General features: G+C 43.1%; 8 protein-coding genes across 8 annotated transcripts; all 8 read left to right on the top strand.

Annotated features, from left to right (window-relative positions):
* The first annotated feature begins 2,106 nt into the window (after positions 1 to 2,106).
* On the top strand, positions 2,107 to 4,557 carry pcdhb (protocadherin b). Its single transcript, XM_053428357.1, has one exon. It carries the CDS (start codon positions 2,107 to 2,109, stop codon positions 4,555 to 4,557), a length of 2,451 nt encoding a protein of 816 aa, XP_053284332.1.
* Positions 4,558 to 4,993: 436 nt separating this feature from the next.
* On the top strand, positions 4,994 to 7,477 carry LOC128445606 (protocadherin alpha-C2-like). The gene has a single exon (XM_053428356.1). The coding sequence runs from the start codon at positions 4,994 to 4,996 to the stop codon at positions 7,475 to 7,477; it is 2,484 nt and encodes an 827-aa protein (XP_053284331.1).
* Positions 7,478 to 7,893: 416 nt separating this feature from the next.
* LOC128445605 (protocadherin alpha-C2-like) lies at positions 7,894 to 10,605 on the top strand. Its single transcript, XM_053428355.1, has 2 exons — positions 7,894 to 10,325; positions 10,599 to 10,605. The coding sequence occupies exons 1-2, from the start codon at positions 7,894 to 7,896 to the stop codon at positions 10,603 to 10,605; spliced, it is 2,439 nt and encodes an 812-aa protein (XP_053284330.1).
* A 194-nt stretch (positions 10,606 to 10,799) lies between these two features.
* On the top strand, positions 10,800 to 13,351 carry LOC128445603 (protocadherin alpha-C2-like). The gene is made up of 2 exons (XM_053428354.1): positions 10,800 to 13,224; positions 13,344 to 13,351. The coding sequence occupies exons 1-2, from the start codon at positions 10,800 to 10,802 to the stop codon at positions 13,349 to 13,351; spliced, it is 2,433 nt and encodes an 810-aa protein (XP_053284329.1).
* Positions 13,352 to 13,702: 351 nt separating this feature from the next.
* On the top strand, positions 13,703 to 16,180 carry LOC128445602 (protocadherin alpha-C2-like). Its single transcript, XM_053428353.1, has one exon. It carries the CDS (start codon positions 13,703 to 13,705, stop codon positions 16,178 to 16,180), a length of 2,478 nt encoding a protein of 825 aa, XP_053284328.1.
* A 275-nt stretch (positions 16,181 to 16,455) lies between these two features.
* Positions 16,456 to 19,079, top strand: LOC128445601 (protocadherin alpha-C2-like). The gene has a single exon (XM_053428352.1). It carries the CDS (start codon positions 16,578 to 16,580, stop codon positions 19,077 to 19,079), a length of 2,502 nt encoding a protein of 833 aa, XP_053284327.1. The 5' UTR covers positions 16,456 to 16,577.
* A 214-nt stretch (positions 19,080 to 19,293) lies between these two features.
* On the top strand, positions 19,294 to 22,084 carry LOC128446288 (protocadherin alpha-C2). Its single transcript, XM_053429299.1, has one exon. The coding sequence runs from the start codon at positions 19,478 to 19,480 to the stop codon at positions 21,917 to 21,919; it is 2,442 nt and encodes an 813-aa protein (XP_053285274.1). The 5' UTR covers positions 19,294 to 19,477; the 3' UTR covers positions 21,920 to 22,084.
* Positions 22,085 to 23,242: 1,158 nt separating this feature from the next.
* On the top strand, positions 23,243 to 26,211 carry LOC128446289 (protocadherin alpha-C2-like). The gene has a single exon (XM_053429300.1). It carries the CDS (start codon positions 23,372 to 23,374, stop codon positions 25,799 to 25,801), a length of 2,430 nt encoding a protein of 809 aa, XP_053285275.1. The 5' UTR covers positions 23,243 to 23,371; the 3' UTR covers positions 25,802 to 26,211.
* Positions 26,212 to 26,219: the final 8 nt, after the last annotated feature.

The raw sequence follows: 26,219 nt of genomic DNA, 5'->3' as shown, positions 1-26,219 counted from the left end.
TCCGCATGGCATTCCTATGAAGAATACACTCCAATGTAGAGAGGCTGACGGTCTGGACGTTTCTAAATGTAGTTTTTATTTGTCTGAGTGTGATAGAGTTGTTCTCACGAACCATATCTACAATTTCAGTCTCCTGTTCGGCTGTGTAAATGCGGTGAAATTGCTCAACAGACCTGAATGTTTAGAGATTTGAGTATTTGTGTGTTGTAGGTTGATGCTTTGAGATTTTACTTGAGAAGTGTGTGCAACAACTGAACATTCTGTGTAGTGTTTTGATAACAATGTGATGTGTAATTGACATCAGAGTGTAAAGAATGAAGGTCAGAGTCTAATGCAGATAAGGGAGTGTGAAGTAGTGCCAAATTGGGTCGAGCGATTGGTACATGAAGTGAAGGTTGTGCAAATTGTGCCGAATTTTTGCTTTTTGTATGTTAACAACTGAGAAAAACTGTAAAGTCCAGGGGAGTGGTCTTGCTGGTTTGTGGCTTCTGGGAGACTGAGTTCTGGAGGCTCCTCTTTGTCTCCAAAATAAAGAAGTCATGTGGGCAGGCTTTGGCTACACATGTAGGCCCAATTATAGTTCACAAATACTAGGTCCCAACACAATGTATCTATTAAGGTGACTTGTACTGTAAAGCCTTTGTTGATAGGATTAGAAACAAGCACAAATTCAGTACATTTATTCAAACTCTACAGGGTTGGTTCATATTTTTTTTAACTATTCCACAACCTGCACATATGTTACTGATGATTTCAGATGAGCTCTGAAACATAGAGACGTCTAAGAGAAGAGAGGAGAAGAGGAGAGGTTAGAAGAAAAGACAAGAGGATGGAAGAGAATAGAAAAGAAGAGTTAAGAAGAGATGAAGAGATGAAGAGATGATAGAAGAGGAGAGGAGATGATAGAAGAGGAGAGTAGAGGATAGAAAAAGAGATTATAGAAGAGAAGAGGGGTGGATAGAAGAGGAGAGTAGAGGATAGAAAGAGAGATGATAGAAGAGGAGAGGAGAGTAGATTATAGAAGAGACGAGAAGAGAAGAAAAGAGAATGGAAGAGAAGAGGAAAGGATAGAAGAGAGGAAGAGAGGATACAAGAGAAGAGTTGATGATAGAAGAGGAGAGGAGATGACAAAGGAAGAGAGTAGAGGATAGAAAGATAGATTATAGAGGAGGAGGGCGGAGGACAGAAAGAGAGGTGATAGAAGAGGAGAGTAGAGGATAGAAAGAGAGGTGATAGAAGAAGAGAGGAGAGGGTAGAAGAGGAGAGTAGAGGATAGATAGAGAGATGATAGAAGAGGAGAGTAGAGGATAGGAAGAGAGATGATAGAAGAGGAGAGTAGAGGGTAGAAAGAAAGAGAATAGAAGAGAAGAGACAAGGATGGAAAGAGAGAATATAGAAGAAGCGAGTAGATGATAGAAAGAGAGATGGTAGAAGAGGAGAGGAGAGGCTAGAAGAGGAGAGGAGAGGATAGAAGAAGTGAGTAGAGGATAGATAGAGAGATGGTAGAAGAGAAGAGGAGAGGAGAGGATAGAAAGAGAGATGATAGAAGAAAAGAGGACAGAAGAGGAGAAGAGATGATACAGAGTAGAGGGGAATAATTTAGAAAAAAACAGAAGCTTAGCACTATCATCTAAAATCATGCCAGGGGGAGGAGGTGTAACTGGAGCCAGCCACTTACTTTTTCTATCAACAAATAAATGTTTCATAAATGATATGTGTGCCTCTGAATGTTGCACAGTTCAACATGTATTTAAAATGTTCATGGGAGGAAACTGAAAATCCTCCTTTTACACGCAGGAGAAAAAGTCAAGGTAGTGAACCCTGCTTCATGTCAATGTCAAACAAAACTAATTCTGAAACAGCTCCTGTCCTGTGTACAGTCTCTGTCACAAGGTGTCGCTGTTGACCATTAATGTATAACGCCTCTCTTTAACTGAAGTCATGACACACCCATTCGTAAAGGGAGTAAGACGCAGCTGTATGGAGGATGAGCATTTTTTTATGTTTAATTTAACAACAGAATCCTAAGCTTTATGTTTTTAAACCTCAAGTAAGAAACAAGAAATGGCTTTAGATCCTGGATTATTTTTTCCTGGAGCTGACAGGATGAAGGTCTGGGCCACTGTCTTTGTCCTGTGTGCAGCTTGGCCCAGTGCTTTGTCTGTGACGCGCTACTCCATAGCCGAGGAGATGGAGAGGGGCTCTGTTGTGGCCAATCTGGCTGCGGACTTGGGACTTGAGCCTGGAGGTTTGGCCCAACGAGAGGTAAAACTTGATATTTTCACCAACAAGAAATATCTAGATTTTAACAAAAAGACAGGGGAGCTGTACATCGTGGAAAAGATGGACAGGGAATTTCTTTGTCCGGCGAAGGCCACGTCCTGTTTCCTGAAGCTTGATGTGATCATAGAGAGTCCCTTACGCATCTTTAACATAGAGCTCGGAATAACGGACATAAATGACAACGCTCCGCATTTTCGACGGGACAGAGTAGAGCTCGACGTGTCGGAGTCAGCAACACCCGGAGAGCGGTTCTCTCTGCCTAATGCTGTGGATCCAGATGTGGGCGTTAATACAATTAAAACATACAAGCTCAGTATCAGTGAACAATTCACCATAGAAATTCAGACGGGCAGTGACGGAACTCAGTATGTGGATTTGGTGCTGACCCAGTCTTTAGACAGAGAGGAGAAAGCGGTTCATAATCTAATACTGACCGCTGTGGACGGCGGAGTCCCTGTGCGCTCTGGCACTGCCAACATCATCGTTAGAGTACAGGACACAAACGACAACCCTCCTCGCTTTGACAAGCAGATTTACACCGTTAACATGACGGAAAACTCTCCGATCGGAACCTTAGTGATGAAGCTGAACGCCACAGATCTCGACGAGGGTGTGAATTCAGAGATTGTGTACTCGTTCACCCTTTACACGTCAGAGAAGACACAAGATGTCTTTGCTCTAAATCCGAACACGGGGGAAATAACCGTGAAGGGCACCATTGACTATGAAGATATGAAATTCTATGAGATGCACATTGAGGCCAGGGATAAAGGGATTCATCCGTTATTGGGACAGTGTAAAGTGGTCGTCCACGTGACTGATATGAATGACAATTATCCAGACATCACCATACAGTCTGTTAAAAACACAGTGAGTGAGAACATCCCAGTAGGAAGTGTCATAGCTCTAGTAGGCATAAGTGACAGAGACAGTGGCGATAATGGAAAAGTGAGCTTATCAATACATCAGCTGATGCCCTTTATTCTAAACAGTTCATCAGAAAGACCCATGCATTATAATCTAATAGTGTCTGAGCCTTTAGATCGGGAAATTGTTCAAGAATATGATATCATACTGGTTGTGACTGATGCAGGAACCCCGCCTTTATCTGACAATGTAACGATAACTGTGCATCTGCTTGACATCAATGACAACGCACCACAGTTCCCTCAGTCGTTTAATACCATACGTGTGATGGAGAATAACGCACCTGGGGCCTTGCTCAGCTCACTCACTGCCTTTGACCCTGATCTCCATGAAAACCAGTATCTGGTATATTTCATTCTAGAGAGGGAGATAGCCAACACCTCCATGTCCATGCTGTTCTCCATCAACCCAGAGAACGGTAATCTTTACGCACTGAAAACGTTTGACTATGAGATCGAGAAGGAGTTTCTTTTCCACATCGAAGCCAGAGACTCTGGTTCTCCTCCACTCAGCAGTAACGTGACCGTCCATATTGTTATTGTGGACCAGAATGACAACGCTCCGGTTATTGTGTCTCCGTGGCGCGCGCACGGCTCGGTGGTGGAGGAGAAGATCCCCAGATCCACTGATAAAGGCTCCCTGGTTTCCAAGGTGATCGCTTTAGACACAGACTCAGTGCACAACTCTCGGATTACCTACCAGTTTCTACAGGTGACTGACGCCACCTTGTTCAGTCTGGACCAGTACAACGGAGAGATCCGGACTATGAGGATGTTCAGTTACAGAGATCCACGCCACCAGAGACTGGTTGTTGTGGCCAAGGACAACGGGGAGCCCGCTCTCTCTGCTACAGTCACCATCAAGCTGTCCACGGTGGAGACTGTCGTTAAGGCCTACTCTGACATGACTGAGGTGCCTCTAGAGTACGACATCTTCTCAGACCTAAACCTGTATTTGGTGATCGGTCTGGGCTCCGTGTCGTTTCTCCTGCTCATCACAATATTGGTCACCATCGTGCTCAAGTGTCAGAAGTCAAAGCCCAGCAACGCGGCTCCTCCCTGCAGGAACAGTGTGATCAGTGAGAGGAACTCCACCATCGCAGATTCCACTCTGGTCTCCAACGATGCCTACTGGTACAGTTTGTTTCTGGCAGAGACCCGGAAAGGAAAGATGGTGGTCAGACAGCCTGTGCCAAAGGGCTCCAGATACATCGTGTCCAGTTTACCGAGAGGCACGGGACTCACAGACACGAGCGGCTCAGCAGCTTCTACTCTGCAGGTAGGAAATCACATTGCACTTCAAAAATGCCCACATCATTTGTCGTTATTAAGCCATATGTTGCTATGAACTCTGAATATTTTGTAGTAAGATACGTAATTAAGATCAAAAAGGTTTTCAGTAAATGGTATGTTTTCTATGCTCTATTAAATCTCAAAATGATAAAAAACAATTAAAAACAAAATAAGGTTATCACAACATATCTAGGAACAATATTTATTCAAAACAAAAGGGTGGCGCTGTTCCGTTATTAAAAATCCAGACCATGAACGTCATGACAGTGACTCGATGACGTTACGCCAGATCGTGAATCAGCCGGACAGCTCCGTGGTGCTGAAACGCCGCTCAGAAAACACACTCCTATTTTCTTTCAATACTGCTGGAATATCGTGTGGATTAAAACGTTATTAATATGATAGAGGTCGATGGTCATCACAACAAATAGTCCTGGATGTCTGCATAAAGACTGATCTAGACACGGACAACAATGCGACCCGATGTAACAATGGAGTCTTGCAGAAGGTACGTGCTGCTCGTGGTTCTTCTTCTTTTTTCCTTCGTTCGTAACATATCGACTTCAGCGAGTCATTATTCAATACCCGAGGAAATGAAAGAAGGATCAGTTGTAGCAAACCTCGCGACTGATCTCGGCCTGGATGTGAAAACACTGAATCAGAGGAAGATACGTCTTGATATCATCACAAATAAGAAATATCTGGATGTGAACAAAGAGACTGGGGAACTGTACATTGTGGAGAAGATTGACAGAGAACATATTTGCCCTACAAAATCATCAACGTCATGTTATCTTAGACTCGAGGTAATATTAGACAATCCCGTGCGGATTTTTAATATAGAAGTAGAAATTCTGGATATGAACGACAACGCCCCGCAATTTAGAAGAGACGTCATACACTTAGACATTTCTGAGTCGACGCCAAAAGGAGAGAGATTCTCTCTCAGTAATGCAGTTGATCCTGATGTCGGGAGAAACTCGGTGAAAACTTACCATCTGAGTGAAAGCGAACATTTTAATATTGAAGTTCAGACCGGAAGAGAAGGGACGAAGTTTGCCGAATTAATCTTAAAAAAGACTTTAGACCGGGAGCAGCAGGCTGTTCATAATTTAATGCTCACAGCAGTAGATGGAGGAACACCTGCTCGTTCTGGTACTGCCAGTGTTATTGTTCGTGTATTAGACACAAACGACAACGCTCCTACGTTTGATAAAGCTATTAATAATATAAAAATAATGGAGAATTCCCCCATAGGAAGTCTTGTTATTCATCTGAATGCAACGGATGTAGATGAGGGGTCAAACTCTGATATAATTTACTCATATAGTTTATATACTTCAGAAAAGACGCAGGAAACATTTAATCTGAATCCTTCCACTGGTGAAATAACTGTGAAGGGGATGTTAAACTACGAGGACTTCAGGATTTATGATATGGAAGTTATAGCAACCGACCACGGAGCCACTAGTTTATCAGGACAATGTACCATAAAGATTCTGGTTGAAGACATGAATGACAACCACCCAGAAATATCTATTAAATCATTTCAGAGTCCAGTCAATGAAAACATAGAATTAGACACAGTGATCGCTGTGGTTAGTGTCAGTGATAAAGACTCTGGGGACAATGGAGTGGTTGATCTTCGTATTTCAGATAATATGCCTTTCAAACTGAGAGAATCCTCTGATAACTATTATGAATTAGTGGTGTCAGAGCCGTTAGACCGTGAGAAGGTTCCTGAATATGACGTCACTTTCACCGTCACAGACAGAGGTTCTCCTCCTTTATCTGACAACGAAACTATGACTTTAGAGCTGCTGGATGTTAATGACAATGTTCCACAGTTCCCTCAGTCGTTTTACACGATACGTGTGATGGAGAATAACGCACCTGGGGCCTTGCTCAGCTCACTCACTGCCTTTGATCCTGATCTCCATGAAAACCAGTATCTGGTTTATTTCATCCTAGAGAGGGAGATATCCAACACCTCCATGTCCATGCTGTTCTCCATCAACCCAGAGAACGGTAATCTTTACGCACTGAAAACGTTTGACTATGAGATCGAGAAGGAGTTTCTTTTCCACATCGAGGCCAGAGACTCTGGTTCTCCTCCACTCAGCAGTAACGTGACCGTCCATATTGTTATTGTGGACCAGAATGACAACGCTCCGGTTATTGTGTCTCCGTGGCGCGCTCACGGCTCGGTGGTGGAGGAGAAGATCCCCAGATCCACAGATAAAGGGTCCCTGGTTTCCAAGGTGATCGCTTTAGACACAGACTCGGTGCACAACTCTCGGATTACCTACCAGTTTCTACAGGTGACTGACGCCACCTTGTTCAATCTGGACCAGTACAACGGAGAGATCCGGACTATGAGGATGTTCAGTTACAGAGATCCACGCCACCAGAGACTGGTTGTTGTGGCCAAGGACAACGGGGAGCCCGCTCTCTCTGCTACAGTCACCATCAAGCTGACCACGGTGGAGACTGTCGTTAAGGCCTACTCTGACATGACTGAGGTGCCTCTAGAGTACGACATCTTCTCAGACCTAAACCTGTATTTGGTGATCGGTCTGGGCTCCGTGTCGTTTCTCCTGCTCATCACCATATTGGTCACCATCGTGCTCAAGTGTCAGAAACCCAAGCCCAGCAACGCGGCTCCTCCCTGCAGGAACAGTGTGATCAGTGAGAGGAACTCCACCATCGCAGATTCCACTCTGGTCTCCAACGATGCCTACTGGTACAGTCTGTTTCTGGCAGAGACCCGGAAAGGAAAGATGGTGGTCAGACAGCCTGTGCCAAAGGGCTCCAGATACATCGTGTCCAGTTTACCGAGAGGCACAGGACTCACAGACACGAGCGGCTCAGCAGCTTCTACTCTGCAGGTAGGAAATCACATTACACTTAAAAAATGCCCACATCATTTGTCATTATTGAGCCATATGTTGCTATATACTCTGAACATTTTGTAGTACGCTTCATTAGTTATGATCAACAAGTTTATCCTCAATTCTGAGTTGTTCGTCTGTGATTGTCCATTAAAACTCACAATGATATAAATTCGTAAAAAGCAAAACGGCCATGATATTAAATCTAGCAAAAATAATAATTTTAAATTAAAAGGGTGGCGCTGTTCCGTTAGTAAAAATCCAGAACATGAACGTCACGACAGTGACTCGCTGCCATTACGGCAGATTGTGAATCAGCCGGACAGCTCCGTGGTGTGGAATCGCCGCTCAGAAAACAGACTCCGGCTTTGTTAAATGATGCTGGAATATCGTATGGATTAAAAATATATTTATATACTCATCACAACAAACGTCTGTAATCCCGGATATCTGCATTACGCCTGTTCTTAACGCGAACAACAATGCGACCCGATGTAACAATGGAGTCTTCCAGAAGGTACGTGCTGCTCGTGATTCTTGTTCTTTTTTTCTTCGTTCGTAACATATCGACTTCAGTGACTCATTATTCAATACCCGAGGAAATGAAAGAAGGATCAGTTGTAGCAAACCTCGCTACTGATCTCGGCCTGGATGTGAAAACACTGAATCAGAGGAAGATGCGTCTGGACATCATCACAAATAAGAAATATCTGGATGTGAACAAAGAGACTGGGGAACTGTACATTGTGGAGAAGATTGACAGAGAATATATTTGTACAACAAAATCGTCAGCGTCTTGTTATCTTAAACTGGAAGTAATATTAGAAAACCCGTTACGAATATTTAACATTGAGGTAGAAATTCTAGATATGAATGACAACGCCCCGCAATTTAGAAGAGACGCGATACATTTAGACATTTCTGAGTCGACGCCAAAAGGAGAGAGATTCTCTCTCAGTAATGCAGTTGATCCTGATGTCGGGAGCAACTCGGTGAAAACTTACCATCTGAGTGAAAGCGAACATTTTAATATTGAAGTTCAGACCGGAAGAGATGGATCCAAATTTGCCGAATTAATCTTAAAAAAGACTTTAGACCGGGAGCAGCAGGCTGTTCATAATTTAATACTCACAGCTGTAGATGGAGGAACACCTGCTCGTTCTGGCACCGTTAATATCATTGTTCACGTTTTAGACACAAATGACAACGCTCCTACCTTTGATAACGTGATTCATAATATAAAAATAATGGAGAACTCCCCCATAGGAAGTCTTGTTATTCATCTGAATGCAACGGATTTAGATGAGGGGTCAAACTCTGACATAATTTACTCATATAGTTTATATACGTCAGAAAAGACGCAGGAAACATTTAATCTGAATCCTTCCACTGGTGAAATAACTGTGAAGGGAATGTTAAACTACGAGGACTTCAGAATTTATGATATGGAAGTTATAGCAACCGACCACGGAGCAACTAGTTTATCAGGACAATGTACCATAAAGATTCTGGTTGAAGACATGAATGACAACCACCCAGAAATATCTATTAAATCATTTCAGAGTCCAGTCAATGAAAACATAGAATTAGACACAGTGATCGCTGTGGTTAGTGTCAGTGATAAAGACTCTGGTGACAATGGAGTGGTTGATCTTCGTATTCCAGATAATATGCCTTTCAAACTGAGAGAATCCTCTGATAACTATTATGAATTAGTGGTGTCAGAGCCGTTAGACCGAGAGAAGGTTCCTGAATATGACGTCACTTTCACCGTCACAGACAGAGGCTCTCCTCCTTTATCTGACAATGAAACTATGACTTTAGAGCTTCTGGATGTTAATGACAATGTTCCACAGTTCCCTCAGTCGTTTTACACGATACGTGTGATGGAGAATAACGCACCTGGGGCCTTGCTCAGTTCACTCACTGCCTTTGACCCTGATCTCCATGAAAACCAGTATCTGGTATATTTCATTCTAGAAAGGGAGATAGCCAACACCTCCATGTCCATGCTGTTCTCCATCAACCCAGAGAACGGTAATCTTTACGCACTGAAAACTTTTGACTATGAGATCGAGAAAGAGTTTCTTTTCCACATCGAGGCCAGAGACTCTGGTTCTCCTCCACTCAGCAGTAACGTGACCGTCCATATTGTTATTGTGGACCAGAACGACAACGCTCCGGTTATCGTGTCTCCGTGGCGCGCGCACGGCTCGGTGGTGGAGGAGAAGATCCCCAGATCCACTGATAAAGGCTCCCTGGTTTCAAAGGTGATTGCTTTAGACACGGACTCAGTGCACAACTCTCGGATTACCTACCAGTTTCTACAGGTGACTGACGCCACCTTGTTCAGTCTGGACCAGTACAACGGAGAGATCCGGACTATGAGGATGTTCAGTTACAGAGATCCACGCCACCAGAGACTGGTTGTTGTGGCCAAGGACAACGGGGAGCCCGCTCTCTCTGCTACAGTCACCATCAAGCTGTCCACGGTGGAGACTGTCGTTAAGGCCTACTCTGACATGACTGAGGTGCCTCTAGAGTACGACATCTTCTCAGACATAAACCTGTATTTGGTGATCGGTCTGGGCTCCGTGTCGTTTCTCCTGCTCATCACCATATTGGTCACCATCGTGCTCAAGTGTCAGAAGCCAAAGCCCAGCAACGCGGCTCCTCCCTGCAGGAACAGTGTGATCAGTGAGAGGAACTCCACCATCGCAGATTCCACTCTGGTCTCCAACGATGCCTACTGGTACAGTCTGTTTTTGGCAGAGACCAGGAAAGGAAAGATGGTGGTCAGACAGCCTGTGCCAAAGGGCTCCAGATACATCGTGTCCAGTTTACCGAGAGGCACAGGACTCACAGACACGAGCGGCTCAGCAGCTTCTACTCTGCAGGTAGGAAATCACATCATACTTAAAAAATTAACACGGTATTTATTAATATTGATTAATGTTGCTATATACTCTGACCATTTGTAGCAAGATACATAGTTAAGATCAAAAATGTTGTCAGTAAATGTTATGTTTTCTTTCTGTAATAGTCTATTAAAACTCACAATGATAAAAAATGATTCAAAAATAATAAGGTCTTCACATACAATCTAGCAAAATTCTTATTTAAAAAATGTAAGGGTGGCGCTGTTCCGTTAGTAAAAATCCAGAACCTTGAACGTCATGACCGTGACTCGCTGCCGTTACGGCAGATCGTGAATCAGCCGGACAGCTTCGTTGTGCTGAAACGCCGCTCCGAAAACACATTCCGATTTTCTTTCAATCATGCTGGAATATCGTGTGGATTAACACTATATAATATGATAGAGGTCGATTGTCATCACAACAAAAAAACCTGGATATCCGCATAAAGACGGATCTAAACACGGACAACAATGCGACCCGATGTAACAATGGAGTCTGGCAGAAGGTACGTGCTGCTCGTGGTTCTTGTTCTTTTTTCCTTCGTTCGTGACATATCGACTTCAGTGACTCATTATTCAATACCCGAGGAAATGAAAGAAGGATCAGTTGTAGCAAACCTCGCGACTGATCTTGGCCTGGATGTGAAAACACTGATTCAGAGGAAGATGCGTCTGGATATCATCGCAAATAAGAAATATCTGGATGTGAACAAAGAGACTGGGGAACTGTACATTGTGGAGAAGATTGACAGAGAATATATTTGCAATACCAAGTCTTCATCAAATTGTTATCTCAAACTGGAAATAATACTAGAAAGCCCAGTAAGAATATTTAATATAGAGGTGGAACTACTGGATATAAACGACAACGCCCCACAATTTAGAAGAGACGTCATACACTTAGACATTTCTGAGTCGACGCCAAAGGGAGAGAGATTCTCTCTCAGTAATGCAGTTGATCCTGATGTCGGGAGCAACTCAGTGAAAACTTACCATTTAAGTGAAAGCGAACATTTTAATATTGAGGTTCAGACCGGAAGAGATGGGTCCAAATTTGCTGAACTAATATTGAAAAAGACTTTAGACCGGGAGCAGCAGGCTGTTCATAATTTAATACTCACAGCTGTAGATGGAGGAACACCTGCTCGTTCTGGTACTGCCAGTGTTATTGTTCGTGTATTAGACACAAACGACAACGCTCCGACTTTTGATAAATCGATTCATAATATAAAAATAATGGAAAATTCCCCCATAGGAAGTCTTGTTATTCATCTGAATGCAACGGATTTAGATGAGGGGTCAAACTCTGATATAATTTACTCATATAGTTTATATACGTCAGAGAAAACGCAGGAAACATTTAATCTGAATCCTTCCACTGGTGAAATTACTGTGAAGGGAATGTTAAACTACGAGGACTTCAGGATTTATGATATGGAAGTTATAGCAACCGACCACGGAGCAACTAGTTTATCAGGACAATGTACCATAAATATTCTGGTTGAAGACATGAATGACAACCACCCAGAAATATCTATTAAATCATTTCAGAGTCCAGTCAATGAAAACATAGAATTAGACACAGTGATAGCTGTGGTTAGTGTCAGTGATAAAGACTCTGGTGACAATGGAGTGGTTGATCTTCGTATTCCAGATAATATGCCTTTCAAACTGAGAGAATCCTCTGATAACTATTATGAATTAGTGGTGTCAGAGCCGTTAGACCGTGAGAAGGTTCCTGAATATGACGTCACTTTCACCGTCACAGACAGAGGTTCTCCTCCTTTATCTGACAACGAAACTATGACTTTAGAGCTGCTGGATGTTAATGACAATGTTCCACAGTTCCCTCAGTCGTTTAATACGATACGTGTGATGGAGAATAACGCACCTGGGGCCTTGCTCAGTTCACTCACTGCCTTTGACCCTGACCTCCATGAAAACCAGTATCTGGTTTATTTCATCCTGGAGAAGGAGATAGCCAACACCTCCATGTCCATGCTGTTCTCCATCAACCCAGAGAACGGTAATCTTTACGCACTGAAAACTTTTGACTATGAGATCGAGAAGGAGTTTCTTTTCCACATCGAGGCCAGAGACTCTGGTTCTCCTCCACTCAGCAGTAACGTGACCGTCCATATTGTTATTGTTGACCAGAATGACAACGCTCCGGTTATCGTGTCTCCGTGGCGCGCGCACGGCTCGGTGGTGGAGGAGAAGATCCCCAGATCCACTGATAAAGGCTCCCTGGTTTCTAAGGTGATCGCTTTAGACACAGACTCGGTGCACAACTCTCGGATTACCTACCAGTTTCTACAGGTGACTGATGTCACATTGTTCAGTCTGGACCAGTACAACGGAGAGATCCGGACTATGAGGATGTTCAGTTACAGAGATCCACGCCACCAGAGACTGGTTGTTGTGGCCAAGGACAACGGGGAGCCCGCTCTCTCTGCTACAGTCACCATCAAGCTGTCCACGGTGGAGACTGTCGTTAAGGCCTACTCTGACATGACTGAGGTGCCTCTAGAGTACGACATCTTCTCAGACCTAAACCTGTATTTGGTGATCGGTCTGGGCTCCGTGTCGTTTCTCCTGCTCATCACAATATTGGTCACCATCGTGCTCAAGTGTCAGAAACCCAAGCCCAGCAACGCAGCTCCTCCCTGCAGGAACAGTGTGATCAGTGAGAGGAACTCCACCATCGCAGATTCCACTCTGGTCTCCAACGATGCCTACTGGTACAGTCTGTTTTTGGCAGAGACCCGGAAGGGAAAGATGGTGGTCAGACAGCCTGTGCCAAAGGGCTCCAGATACATCGTGTCCAGTTTACCGAGAGGAACAGGACTCACAGACACGAGCGGCTCAGCAGCTTCGACTCTGCAGGTAGGAAATCACATTACACTTAAAAAATGCACACATCATTTATCATTATTGAACCATATGTTGCTATACTCTGAAAATGTTTTATTAAGATACATAGTTAAGATCAAACAGGGTGTCATTAAATAATATGTATTCTTTCTGAAATAGTCTATTAAAAATCACAATGATAAAAAACGGTTAAAAAAATAAGGTCATCACATGAAATCTAACAAATATTAATCTAAAACTACATGGGTGGCGCTGTTCCGTTACTAAAAATCCAGAACATGAACGTCATGACAGTGACTCGCTGCCATAACGGCAGATCGTGAATCAGCCGGACAGCTTCGTGGTGCTGAAACGCCGCTCGGAAAACACACTCCTAGTTTATTCAAATAATGCTGGAATATCGTGTGGATTCAAACTTTATTCATATAATACAGGTCGATGGTCATCAAAACAAATACTCCCGGATATCCGCATTAAGACTGATCTAAACACGGACAACAATGCGACCCGATGTAACAATGGAGTCTTGCAGAAGGTACGTGCTGCCCGTGGTTCTCGTTCTTTTTTCCTTCGTTCGTAACATATCGTCCTCAGTGACTCATTATTCAATAGACGAGGAAATGAAAGAAGGATCAGTTGTAGCAAACCTCGCTACTGATCTCGGCCTGGATGTGAAAACACTGATTCAGAGGAAGATGCGTCTGGACAACATCGCAAATAAAAAATATCTGGATGTGAACAAAGAGACTGGGGAACTGTACATTGTGGAGAAGATTGACAGAGAATATATTTGTCCTGCAAAGTTGTCTTGCTATCTCAAACAAGAGGTTATTCTAGAAAGCCCGTTACGAATATTTAACATAGAAATAGAAATTCTGGATATGAACGACAACGCCCCACAATTTAGAAGAGACGCAATACAATTAGACATTTCTGAGTCGACGCCAAAAGGAGAGAGGTTCTCGCTCAGTAATGCAGTTGATCCTGATGTCGGGAGCAACTCGGTGAAAACTTACCATCTGAGTGAAAGCGAACATTTTAATATTGAAGTTCAGACCGGAAGAGATGGGTCGAAATTTGCTGAATTAATATTAAAAAAGACTTTAGACCGGGAGCAGCAGGCTTTTCATAATTTAATACTCACAGCTGTAGATGGAGGAACACCTGCTCGTTCTGGTACTGCCAGTGTTATTGTTAATGTTTTAGACACAAACGACAACGCTCCTAAATTTTATAAAGCGATTAATAATGTAAAATTACTTGAGAATTCCCCCATAGGAAGTCTTGTTATTCATCTGAATGCAACGGATTTAGATGAGGGGTCAAACTCTGATATAATTTACTCATATAGTTTATATACTTCAGAAAAGACGCAGGAAACATTTAATCTGAATCCTTCCACTGGTGAAATAACTGTGAAGGGAATCTTAAACTACGAGGACTTCAGAATTTATGATATGGAAGTTATAGCAACCGACCACGGAGCAACTAGTTTATCAGGACAATGTACCATAAAGATTCTGGTTGAAGACATGAATGACAACCACCCAGAAATATCTATTAAATCATTTCAGAGTCCAGTCAATGAAAACATAGAATTAGACACAGTGATCGCTGTGGTTAGTGTCAGTGATAAAGACTCTGGTAACAATGGAGTGGTTGATCTTCGTATTCCAGATAATATGCCTTTCAAACTGAGAGAATCCTCTGATAACTATTATGAATTAGTGGTGTCAGAGCCGTTAGACCGAGAGAAGGTTCCTGAATATGACGTCACTTTCACCGTCACCGACAGAGGCTCTCCTCCTTTATCTGACAACGAAACAATGACTTTAGAGCTGCTGGATGTTAATGACAATGTTCCACAGTTCCCTCAGTTGTTTTACACGATACGTGTGATGGAGAATAACGCACCTGGGGCCTTGCTCAGTTCACTCACTGCCTTTGACCCTGACCTCCATGAAAACCAGTATCTGGTTTATTTCATTCTGGAGAAGGAGATAGCCAACACCTCCATGTCCATGCTGTTCTCCATCAACCCAGAGAACGGTAATCTTTACGCACTGAAAACGTTTGACTATGAGATCGAGAAGGAGTTTCTTTTCCACATCGAAGCCAGAGACTCTGGTTCTCCTCCACTCAGCAGTAACGTGACCGTCCATATTGTTATTGTGGACCAGAACGACAACGCTCCGGTTATCGTGTCTCCGTGGCGCGCGCACGGCTCGGTGGTGGAGGAGAAGATCCCCAGATCCACAGATAAAGGCTCCCTGGTTTCCAAGGTGATCGCTTTAGACACAGACTCGGTGCACAACTCTCGGATTACCTACCAGTTTCTACAGGTGACTGACGTCACCTTGTTCAGTCTGGACCAGTACAACGGAGAGATCCGGACTATGAGGATGTTCAGTTACAGAGATCCACGCCACCAGAGACTGGTTGTTGTGGCCAAGGACAACGGGGAGCCCGCTCTCTCTGCCACAGTCACCATCAAGCTGTCCACGGTGGAGACTGTCGTTAAGGCCTACTCTGACATGACTGAGGTGCCTCTAGAGTACGACATCTTCTCAGACCTAAACCTGTATCTGGTGATCGGTCTGGGCTCCGTGTCGTTTCTCCTGCTCATCACCATATTGGTCACCATCGTGCTCAAGTGTCAGAAACCCAAGCCCAGCAACGCGGCTCCTCCCTGCAGGAACAGTGTGATCAGTGAGAGGAACTCCACCATCGCAGATTCCACTCTGGTCTCCAACGATGCCTACTGGTACAGTCTGTTTTTGGCAGAGACCCGGAAGGGAAAGATGGTGGTCAGACAGCCTGTGCCAAAGGGCTCCAGATACATCGTGTCCAGTTTACCGAGAGGAACAGGACTCACAGACACGAGCGGCTCAGCAGCGTCGACTCTGCAGGTAGGAAATCACATTACACTTAAAAAATGCCCACGTCATGTATTAATATTGAGCCATATGTTGCTATATACTCTGAACATTTTGTAGTAAAATACATAATTAAGATCGGAAGGTTGTCAGTAAATGCTGTTTTCTTTTTTTAATAGTCTTTTAAAACTGACAATGATAAAAAACTATAAAATAAAAATAAGGTCATCACATTAAATCGAACAAATATTGATTTAAAATCATAAGGGTGGCGCTGTTCCGTTAGTAAAAATCCAGACCATGAACGTCATGACAGTGACTCGCTGGCATTACGGCAGATCGTGAATCAGCCGAACAGCTTCGTGGTGCTGAAACGCCGCTCGGAAAACACACTCCTAGTTTATAATGCTGGAATATCGTGTGGATTAAAAACTTTATTAATATGATAGAGGTCGATGGTCATCACAACAAATACTCCCGGATATCCGCATTAAGACTGATCTAAACACGGACAACAATGCGACCCGATGTAACAATGGAGTCTTGCAGAAGGTACGTGCTGCTCGTGGTTCTTGTTCTTTTTTCCTTCGTTCGTAACATATCGTCCTCAGTGACTCATTATTCAATAAACGAAGAAATGAAAGAAGGATCAGTTGTAGCAAACCTCGCTACTGATCTCGGCCTGGATGTGAAAACACTGAATCAGAGGAAGATGCGTCTGGACATCATCGCAAATAAGAAATATCTGGATGTTAACAAAGAGACAGGGGAACTGTACATTGTCGAGAAGATTGATAGGGAATATCTTTGCCCTTCTAAATCATCAGCCTCATGTTATGTCAAACTGGAAATAATCCTAGAAAGCCCGGTAAGAATATTTAATATAGAAGTGGAAATTCTGGATATAAACGACAACGCCCCGCAATTTAGAAGAGACGTCATACATTTAGATATGTCTGAGTCGACGCCAAAAGGAGAGCGGTTCTCTCTCAGTAATGCAGTTGATCCTGATGTCGGGAGCAACTCAGTGAAAACTTACCATCTCAGTGAAAGTGAATATTTTAATATTGAAGTTCAGACCGGAAGAGATGGATCCAAATTTGCCGAACTAATCTTAAAAAAGACTTTAGACCGGGAGCAGCAGGCTGTTTATAATTTGATACTCACAGCTGTAGATGGAGGAACACCTGCTCGTTCTGGTACTGCCAGTGTTATTGTTCGTGTATTAGACACAAATGACAACGCTCCTACGTTTGATAAAGCGATTCATAATATAAAAATAATGGAAAACTCCCCCATAGGAAGTCTGGTTATTCATCTGAATGCAACAGATTTGGATGAGGGGTCAAACTCTGACATAATTTACTCATATAGTTTATATACGTCAGAGAAAACGCAGGAAACATTTAATCTGAATCCTTCCACTGGTGAAATAACTGTGAAGGGAATGTTAAACTACGAGGACTTCAGGATTTATGATATGGAAGTTATAGCAACCGACCACGGACTAACTAGTTTATCAGGACAATGTACCATAAATATTCTGGTTGAAGACATGAATGACAACCACCCAGAAATATCTATTAAATCATTTCAGAGTCCAGTCAATGAAAACATAGAATTAGACACAGTGATCGCTGTGGTTAGTGTCAGTGATAAAGACTCTGGTGACAATGGAGTGGTGGATCTTCGTATTCCAGATAATATGCCTTTCAAACTGAGAGAATCCTCTGATAACTATTATGAATTAGTGGTGTCAGAGCCGTTAGACAGAGAGAAGGTTCCTGAATATGACGTCACTTTCACCGTCACAGACAGAGGTACTCCTCCTTTATCTGACAACGAAACTATGACTTTAGAGCTGCTGGATGTTAATGACAATGTTCCACAGTTCCCTCAGTCGTTTTACACGATACGTGTGATGGAGAATAACGCACCCGGAGCATTGCTCAGTTCACTCACTGCCTTTGACCCTGATCTCCATGAAAACCAGTATCTGGTTTATTTCATTCTAGAGAAGGAGATAGCCAACACCTCCATGTCCATGCTGTTCTCCATCAACCCAGAGAACGGTAATCTTTACGCACTGAAAACTTTTGACTATGAGATCGAGAAGGAGTTTCTTTTCCACATCGAGGCCAGAGACTCTGGTTCTCCTCCACTCAGCAGTAACGTGACCGTCCATATTGTTATTGTGGACCAGAACGACAACGCTCCGGTTATCGTGTCTCCGTGGCGCGCGCACGGCTCGGTGGTGGAGGAGAAGATCCCCAGATCCACTGATAAAGGCTCTCTGGTTTCCAAGGTGATCGCTTTAGACACAGACTCGGTGCACAACTCTCGGATTACCTACCAGTTTCTACAGGTGACTGACGCCACCTTGTTCAGTCTGGACCAGTACAACGGAGAGATCCGGACTATGAGGATGTTCAGTTACAGAGATCCACGCCACCAGAGACTGGTTGTTGTGGCCAAGGACAACGGGGAGCCCGCTCTCTCTGCTACAGTCACCATCAAGCTGTCCACGGTGGAGACTGTCGTTAAGGCCTACTCTGACATGACTGAGGTGCCTCTAGAGTACGACATCTTCTCAGACCTAAACCTGTATCTGGTGATCGGTCTGGGCTCCGTGTCGTTTCTCCTGCTCATCACCATATTGGTCACCATCGTGCTCAAGTGTCAGAAACCCAAGCCCAGCAATGCGGCTCCTCCCTGCAGGAACAGTGTGATCAGTGAGAGGAACTCCACCATCGCAGATTCCACTCTGGTCTCCAACGATGCCTACTGGTACAGTCTGTTTCTGGCAGAGACCCGGAAGGGAAAGATGGTGGTCAGACAGCCTGTGCCAAAGGGCTCCAGATACATCGTGTCCAGTTTACCGAGAGGCACAGGACTCACAGACACGAGCGGCTCAGCAGCTTCTACTCTGCAGGTAGGAAATCACATTACACTTAAAAAATGCCCACATCATTTATTAATATTCAGCCATATGTTGCTATATGCTCCGAACATTTTGTAGTACGCTTCATTAGTTAAGATCAAACTGGGTGTCAGTACATTTTTTTTCTGTAATTGTCTATTAAAACTCACAATGACAAGAAACAATGAAAAAATATTGTTATTATAATAAATCTAGCAAAAATATTAATTCAAAACTTAAAGGGTGGCGCTGTTCCGTTAGTAAAAATCCAGAACATGAACGTCATGACAGTGACTCGCTGCCATTACGGCAGATCGTGAATCAGCCGGACAGCTTCGTGGTGTTGAAACGCCGCTCGGAAAACACACTCCTAGTTTTTTCAAATACTGCTGGAATATCGTGTGGATTAAAACTTTATTAATATGATAGAGGTCGATGTTTATCGCAACAAATAATCCCGGATATCCGCATTAAGACTGAACTGAACACGGACAACAATGCGACCCGATGTAACAATGGAGTCTTGCAGAAGGTACGTGCTGCTCGTGATTCTAGTTATTTTTTCCCTCGTTTGTAACATATCGACTTCAGTGACTCATTATTCAATAAACGAGGAAATGAAAGAAGGATCAGTTGTAGCAAACCTCGCTACTGATCTTGGCCTGGATGTGAAAACACTGAATCAGAGGAAGATGCGTCTGGATATCATCGCAAATAAGAAATATCTGGATGTGAACAAAGAGACTGGGGAACTGTACATTGTGGAGAAGATTGATGGCGAACATGTCTGCAATTACAAATCGTCTGCATCTTGTTATCTCAAACTGGAAGTAATACTAGAAAGCCCAGTAAGAATATTTAATATAGAAGTAGAAATTCTGGATATAAACGACAACGCCCCTAAATTTCGAAGAGACGTCATACACTTAGACATTTCTGAGTCAACGTCAAAAGGAGAGAGATTCTCTCTCAGTAATGCAGTTGATCCTGATGTCGGGAGCAACTCAGTGAAAACTTACCATCTCAGTGAAAGTGAATATTTTAATATTGAAGTTCAGACCGGAAGAGATGGGTCCAAATTTGCTGAATTAATCTTGAAAAAGACTTTAGACCGGGAGCAGCAGGCTGTTCATAATTTAATACTCACAGCTGTAGATGGAGGAACACCTGCTCGTTCTGGTACTGCCAGTGTTATTGTTCGTGTATTAGACACAAACGACAACGCTCCGACTTTTGATAAAGCGATTCATAATATAAAAATACTGGAGAATTCCCCGATAGGAAGTCTTGTTATTCATCTGAATGCAACGGATTTGGATGAGGGGTCAAACGCTGACATAATTTACTCATATAGTTTATATACTTCAGAAAAGACGCAGGAAACATTTAATCTGAATCCTTCCACTGGTGAAATTACTGTGAAGGGAATGTTAAACTACGAGGACTTCAGGATTTATGATATGGAAGTTATAGCAACCGACCACGGAGCCACTAGTTTATCAGGACAATGTACCATAAAGATTCTGGTTGAAGACATGAATGACAACCACCCAGAAATATCTATTAAATCATTTCAGAGTCCAGTCAATGAAAACATAGAATTAGACACAGTGATCGCTGTGGTTAGTGTCAGTGATAAAGACTCTGGTGACAATGGAGTGGTGGATCTTCGTATTCCAGATAATATGCCTTTCAAACTGAGAGAATCCTCTGATAACTATTATGAATTAGTGGTGTCAGAGCCGTTAGACCGTGAGAAGGTTCCTGAATATGACGTCACTTTCACCGTCACAGACAGAGGTTCTCCTCCTTTATCTGACAATGAAACAATGACTTTAGAGCTGCTGGATGTTAATGACAATGTTCCACAGTTCCCTCAGTCGTTTAATACGATACGTGTGATGGAGAATAACGCACCTGGGGCCTTGCTCAGCTCACTCACTGCCTTTGACCCTGATCTCCATGAAAACCAGTATCTGGTTTATTTCATCCTGGAGAAGGAGATAGCCAACACCTCCATGTCCATGCTGTTCTCCATCAACCCAGAGAACGGTAATCTTTACGCACTGAAAACTTTTGACTATGAGATCGAGAAGGAGTTTCTTTTCCACATCGAAGCCAGAGACTCTGGTTCTCCTCCACTCAGCAGTAACGTGACCGTCCATATTGTTATTGTGGACCAGAATGACAACGCTCCGGTTATCGTGTCTCCGTGGCGCGCGCACGGCTCGGTGGTGGAGGAGAAGATCCCCAGATCCACTGATAAAGGCTCCCTGGTTTCCAAGGTGATCGCTTTAGACACAGACTCGGTGCACAACTCTCGGATTACCTACCAGTTTCTACAGGTGACTGACGCCACCTTGTTCAGTCTGGACCAGTACAACGGAGAGATCCGGACTATGAGGATGTTCAGTTACAGAGATCCACGCCACCAGAGACTTGTTGTTGTGGCCAAGGACAACGGGGAGCCTGCTCTCTCTGCTACAGTCACCATCAAGCTGTCCACGGTGGAGACTGTCGTTAAGGCCTACTCTGACATGACTGAGGTGCCTCTAGAGTACGACATCTTCTCAGACCTAAACCTGTATCTGGTGATCGGTCTGGGCTCCGTGTCGTTTCTCCTGCTCATCACCATATTGGTCACCATCGTGCTCAAGTGTCAGAAACCCAAGCCCAGCAACGCGGCTCCTCCCTGCAGGAACAGTGTGATCAGTGAGAGGAACTCCACCATCGCAGATTCCACTCTGGTCTCCAACGATGCCTACTGGTACAGTTTGTTTCTGGCAGAGACCCGGAAAGGAAAGATGGTGGTCAGACAGCCTGTGCCAAAGGGCTCCAGATACATCGTGTCCAGTTTACCGAGAGGCACAGGACTCACAGACACGAGCGGCTCAGCAGCTTCTACTCTGCAGGTATGGAGAAACATGTACTTAACGTGAATTACACTTAACTGTATTCGGTGAATCTCAGTCCACTTCTCTTTGAACACAACAGTGTTGTGCTGTGTTTGAAAATATTTCTTCTTCTTTTCACTTATTTTGATTCAATACGCATAAAGACTTAAAACTGCCTCAAAAATGAAATATGCATCATAAGTCAAAATGCCATAATTTCCACCAACAGCATGATATTAAGTGCTATTACATTTATTAATGTTTTACTAACAATCCAACACAATCACATGGAAACTTACAAATACGTTGACCCATTATCTTTAGTTTCCAATAATTAGTGTTTTTGTTATCTAAGTATTAATTATTCGTCATGTATCATTGTTGGAGGAGAAGTTAGGCAAACTGAAGGGCAAATATATTAAATTGAAAACGAGGTAAAGATCGATATAATTATTTATCATGCAGGGACACTTCGGATTTTACCAGTTGAACATTGTTTTTATGCACAGACTCTCTTGGAGGGACACGCTCGTTTTATGTTTGAGTTTTAAGCATGAATGTGATGCATGCAAAGAGCAGTAGTTGTTTTGTGCTTTTAATGTTGAAGATGCCGACTAAAATACATTTTCAGTCCCAACTAAATGTATTCCCTAAGTTAGAAACTATGAAATTAATATTTCATGTAAGGTTTGGTAATGGATAACGATACATATTTACCGTTTTTTCTATTCATTGTAATGAAAGAGTATGAGAACATATCATATAAACGTTATGATAATTGTTAAAGTTTTGTTTCACTTTACTAAACTTAAGACAAATCGCTGGAATATTGGAATCATTTGTACGTTTCATAAATCTGTTCTTCTAGCATTGACTACTGTAGGCCAAATATAAAGCTTAGTTTACTTTTGAGACTATCAGTAAAAAGGCAAACAGAAAAAAGTTAAGAATACAAGTGAGGATTCACTTCTGTCACTCTTTAATTATTTTTACACACAGAAAACGGAACGTAAAGTCAAACACAAAAGCGAGGTGTGTTCTTCTGTATTCACAGGGTTTTACGTATATTATATGTCTATTTCAGTGTAATACATTTAAAGAGTATTTACAAAATTCAATTAACAACACAACAATGGCATGAGATAACTTGTAATTGTTCGCACAAAGACTAGGATGAAAAAACAATATCAAATTTAATAACATAATTTCCTCCGATTTTATAAAGTTCATACACGACTCATCTTTTACTATGCGCAGAGCCCCATAAAGGACAGTTAATGTCGCTGCTCTCCACAAAGACACACTAAACGATGAAGTCATCGTTCTCGGGATCGGTGATTGGAGAATACACAGGCAGACATATTTCACGTGAACCTCTGCAGATCCCAGTATGAAGAAACGTGTCCGCTGACGACACTCACTGCCTTTCGAGACTTAAAAAAGGAATAATTCTTCGCTCCTCCGCACATCAAATTTCCAGACTTTAAACACGGACCAATGGCTCATCCTACTCGTCTGTGTCCGTGGAGACCGTACGTTTTTATATTCCTTTTTCTTTATGTCATCATGAGCACAGTCTCCGCCGTCAACCACTATTCTGTTCCCGAAGAAATGGAGGAAGGATCTGTCGTCGCTAATTTAGCAACGGATTTGGGTCTGGACGTGAAGACTCTGACTAGAAGGAAAATGCGCGTTGACGCTATAGGAAACAAAAAATATCTCGACATCAACAAAGAGACCGGAGAGCTGTTTATATTAGAGAGAATAGACAGAGAGTTTTTATGCGCACTGAAGACAGCCGAGTCTTGCTTTCTTAAATTAGACGCTACGATTGAAAATCCAATACGAATGTTTAATATTGAGGTCGAAATCACGGACATTAATGATAACGCTCCTCATTTCCGACGTGGGACGATGCACTTGGACATCTCTGAATCCAGCCCCATCGGAGAGAGGTTCTCGCTGAATAACGCTGCGGATCCAGATGTTGGAACGAATTCTGTGAAGGATTACCACCTGAGCTCAAGTGAACACTTCTCTATTGAAATTCAGACGGGGAGAGATGGGACGAAATTTGCTGATTTGATACTTAAAAAAGCTTTAGACAGAGAGAAGCAGGCTGTTCATAATCTAATGCTGACTGCTGTGGACGGTGGAGTTCCCACGCGCACAGGTACAGCCAGCGTCATTGTTCGTGTGCTCGATGTGAATGACAACGCCCCTTCGTTTGACAAAGACAGATACGTTGTGCACGTGATGGAGAACTCACCGATTGGAAGTCTAGTGATCAAACTAAACGCCACTGATTTAGATGAAGGCTCCAACTCTGATATTGTTTATTCATATAGTCTGTACACATCAGAGAGAACACAAAATGTGTTTAAACTGAATTCAGAAAACGGTGAAATCAGAGTGAAAGAGATGATTAATTATGAAGATATTAAACTTTATGAAATGGAAGTTATTGCCAGTGATAAAGGACAAAACTCCTTAACTGGACAGTGTAAGCTGACGATACAGGTGACAGATATGAATGATAATCATCCAGAAATATCTATTAAATCATTTCAGAGTCAGGTCAATGAAAACATAGAATTAGACACAGTGATCGCTGTGGTTAGTGTCAGTGATAAAGACTCTGGTGACAATGGAGTGGTTGATCTTCGTATTCCAGATAATATGCCTTTCAAACTGAGAGAATCCTCTGATAACTATTATGAATTAGTGGTGTCAGAGCCGTTAGACCGTGAGAAGGTTCCTGAATATGACGTCACTTTCACCGTCACAGACAGAGGTTCTCCTCCTTTATCTGACAACGAAACTATGACTTTAGAGCTGCTGGATGTTAATGACAATGTTCCACAGTTCCCTCAGTCGTTTTACACGATACGTGTGATGGAGAATAACGCACCTGGGGCCTTGCTCAGTTCACTCACTGCCTTTGACCCTGACCTCCATGAAAACCAGTATCTGGTTTATTTCATCCTGGAGAAGGAGATAGCCAACACCTCCATGTCCATGCTGTTCTCCATCAACCCAGAGAACGGTAATCTTTACGCACTGAAAACTTTTGACTATGAGATCGAGAAGGAGTTTCTTTTCCACATCGAGGCCAGAGACTCTGGTTCTCCTCCACTCAGCAGTAACGTGACCGTCCATATTGTGATTGTGGACCAGAATGACAACGCTCCGGTTATCGTGTCTCCGTGGCGCGCGCACGGCTCGGTGGTGGAGGAGAAGATCCCCAGATCCACTGATAAAGGCTCTCTGGTTTCCAAGGTGATCGCTTTAGACACAGACTCGGTGCACAACTCTCGGATTACCTACCAGTTTCTACAGGTGACTGACGCCACCTTGTTCAGTCTGGACCAGTACAACGGAGAGATCCGGACTATGAGGATGTTCAGTTACAGAGATCCACGCCACCAGAGACTGGTTGTTGTGGCCAAGGACAACGGGGAGCCCGCTCTCTCTGCTACAGTCACCATCAAGCTGTCCACGGTGGAGACTGTCGTTAAGGCCTACTCTGACATGACTGAGGTGCCTCTAGAGTACGACATCTTCTCAGACCTAAACCTGTATTTGGTGATCGGTCTGGGCTCCGTGTCGTTTCTCCTGCTCATCACAATATTGGTCACCATCGTGCTCAAGTGTCAGAAACCCAAGCCCAGCAACGCGGCTCCTCCCTGCAGGAACAGTGTGATCAGTGAGAGGAACTCCACCATCGCAGATTCCACTCTGGTCTCCAACGATGCCTACTGGTACAGTCTGTTTCTGGCAGAAACCAGGAAAGGAAAGATGGTGGTCAGACAGCCTGTGCCAAAGGGCTCCAGATACATCGTGTCCAGTTTACCGAGAGGAACAGGACTCACAGACACGAGCGGCTCAGCAGCTTCTACTCTGCAGGTATGGGAAAAATGTACTTAAATTAGTTTAACTTAACTTTGTTCTTGGACTATTAGTCAAGTACTCTCATAAGTGTTCGAAGCAGTTGGGGCTTTGTTGTGCTTGAGAATATTTGCTCTCTCCTTTTTTGTTTGTTTTGGTTAATATGCATAAATAGATCAAAATAGCTTTAATGAACTGTCAATCAGATCACCTCATATAAACTTAGGAAAGTTTACAAACATGTTCATAAATAATATACAGTTTCCCTTTCCTAAATACATGTTCTTTACTATTTCAGCATGAAGTATTATTAAGTATCAGAATGAGTAACGAGGTACACTCAGCCTCCATTGCTTTAAAAAGTAACGATTTAAATTTTTTTACATTATAAACAGTTGGATGATGGATTTCATCATGTTTGGAAATATTTTTCAAAAACAGACACTCGTTTGTAAAA

This window comes from Pleuronectes platessa, chromosome 8 (genome assembly GCF_947347685.1).
Source record: "Pleuronectes platessa chromosome 8, fPlePla1.1, whole genome shotgun sequence".
NCBI lineage: Eukaryota > Metazoa > Chordata > Actinopteri > Pleuronectiformes > Pleuronectidae > Pleuronectes > Pleuronectes platessa.
The sequence above is the reverse complement of the archived record's forward strand: the minus strand, read 5'-3'. Positions and strand labels throughout refer to the sequence as shown.

What these genes read in the sequence shown, in the direction of transcription:
- LOC128446289 (XM_053429300.1), top strand. Translation starts at nt 23,372, where the DNA reads ATGGCTCATCCTACTCGTCTGTGTCCGTGGAGACCGTACGTTTTTATA.
- LOC128445602 (XM_053428353.1), top strand. Translation starts at nt 13,703, where the DNA reads ATGGAGTCTTGCAGAAGGTACGTGCTGCCCGTGGTTCTCGTTCTTTTT.
- LOC128445601 (XM_053428352.1), top strand. Translation starts at nt 16,578, where the DNA reads ATGCGACCCGATGTAACAATGGAGTCTTGCAGAAGGTACGTGCTGCTC.
- LOC128445606 (XM_053428356.1), top strand. Translation starts at nt 4,994, where the DNA reads ATGGAGTCTTGCAGAAGGTACGTGCTGCTCGTGGTTCTTCTTCTTTTT.
- pcdhb (XM_053428357.1), top strand. Translation starts at nt 2,107, where the DNA reads ATGAAGGTCTGGGCCACTGTCTTTGTCCTGTGTGCAGCTTGGCCCAGT.
- LOC128445605 (XM_053428355.1), top strand. Translation starts at nt 7,894, where the DNA reads ATGGAGTCTTCCAGAAGGTACGTGCTGCTCGTGATTCTTGTTCTTTTT.
- LOC128445603 (XM_053428354.1), top strand. Translation starts at nt 10,800, where the DNA reads ATGGAGTCTGGCAGAAGGTACGTGCTGCTCGTGGTTCTTGTTCTTTTT.
- LOC128446288 (XM_053429299.1), top strand. Translation starts at nt 19,478, where the DNA reads ATGCGACCCGATGTAACAATGGAGTCTTGCAGAAGGTACGTGCTGCTC.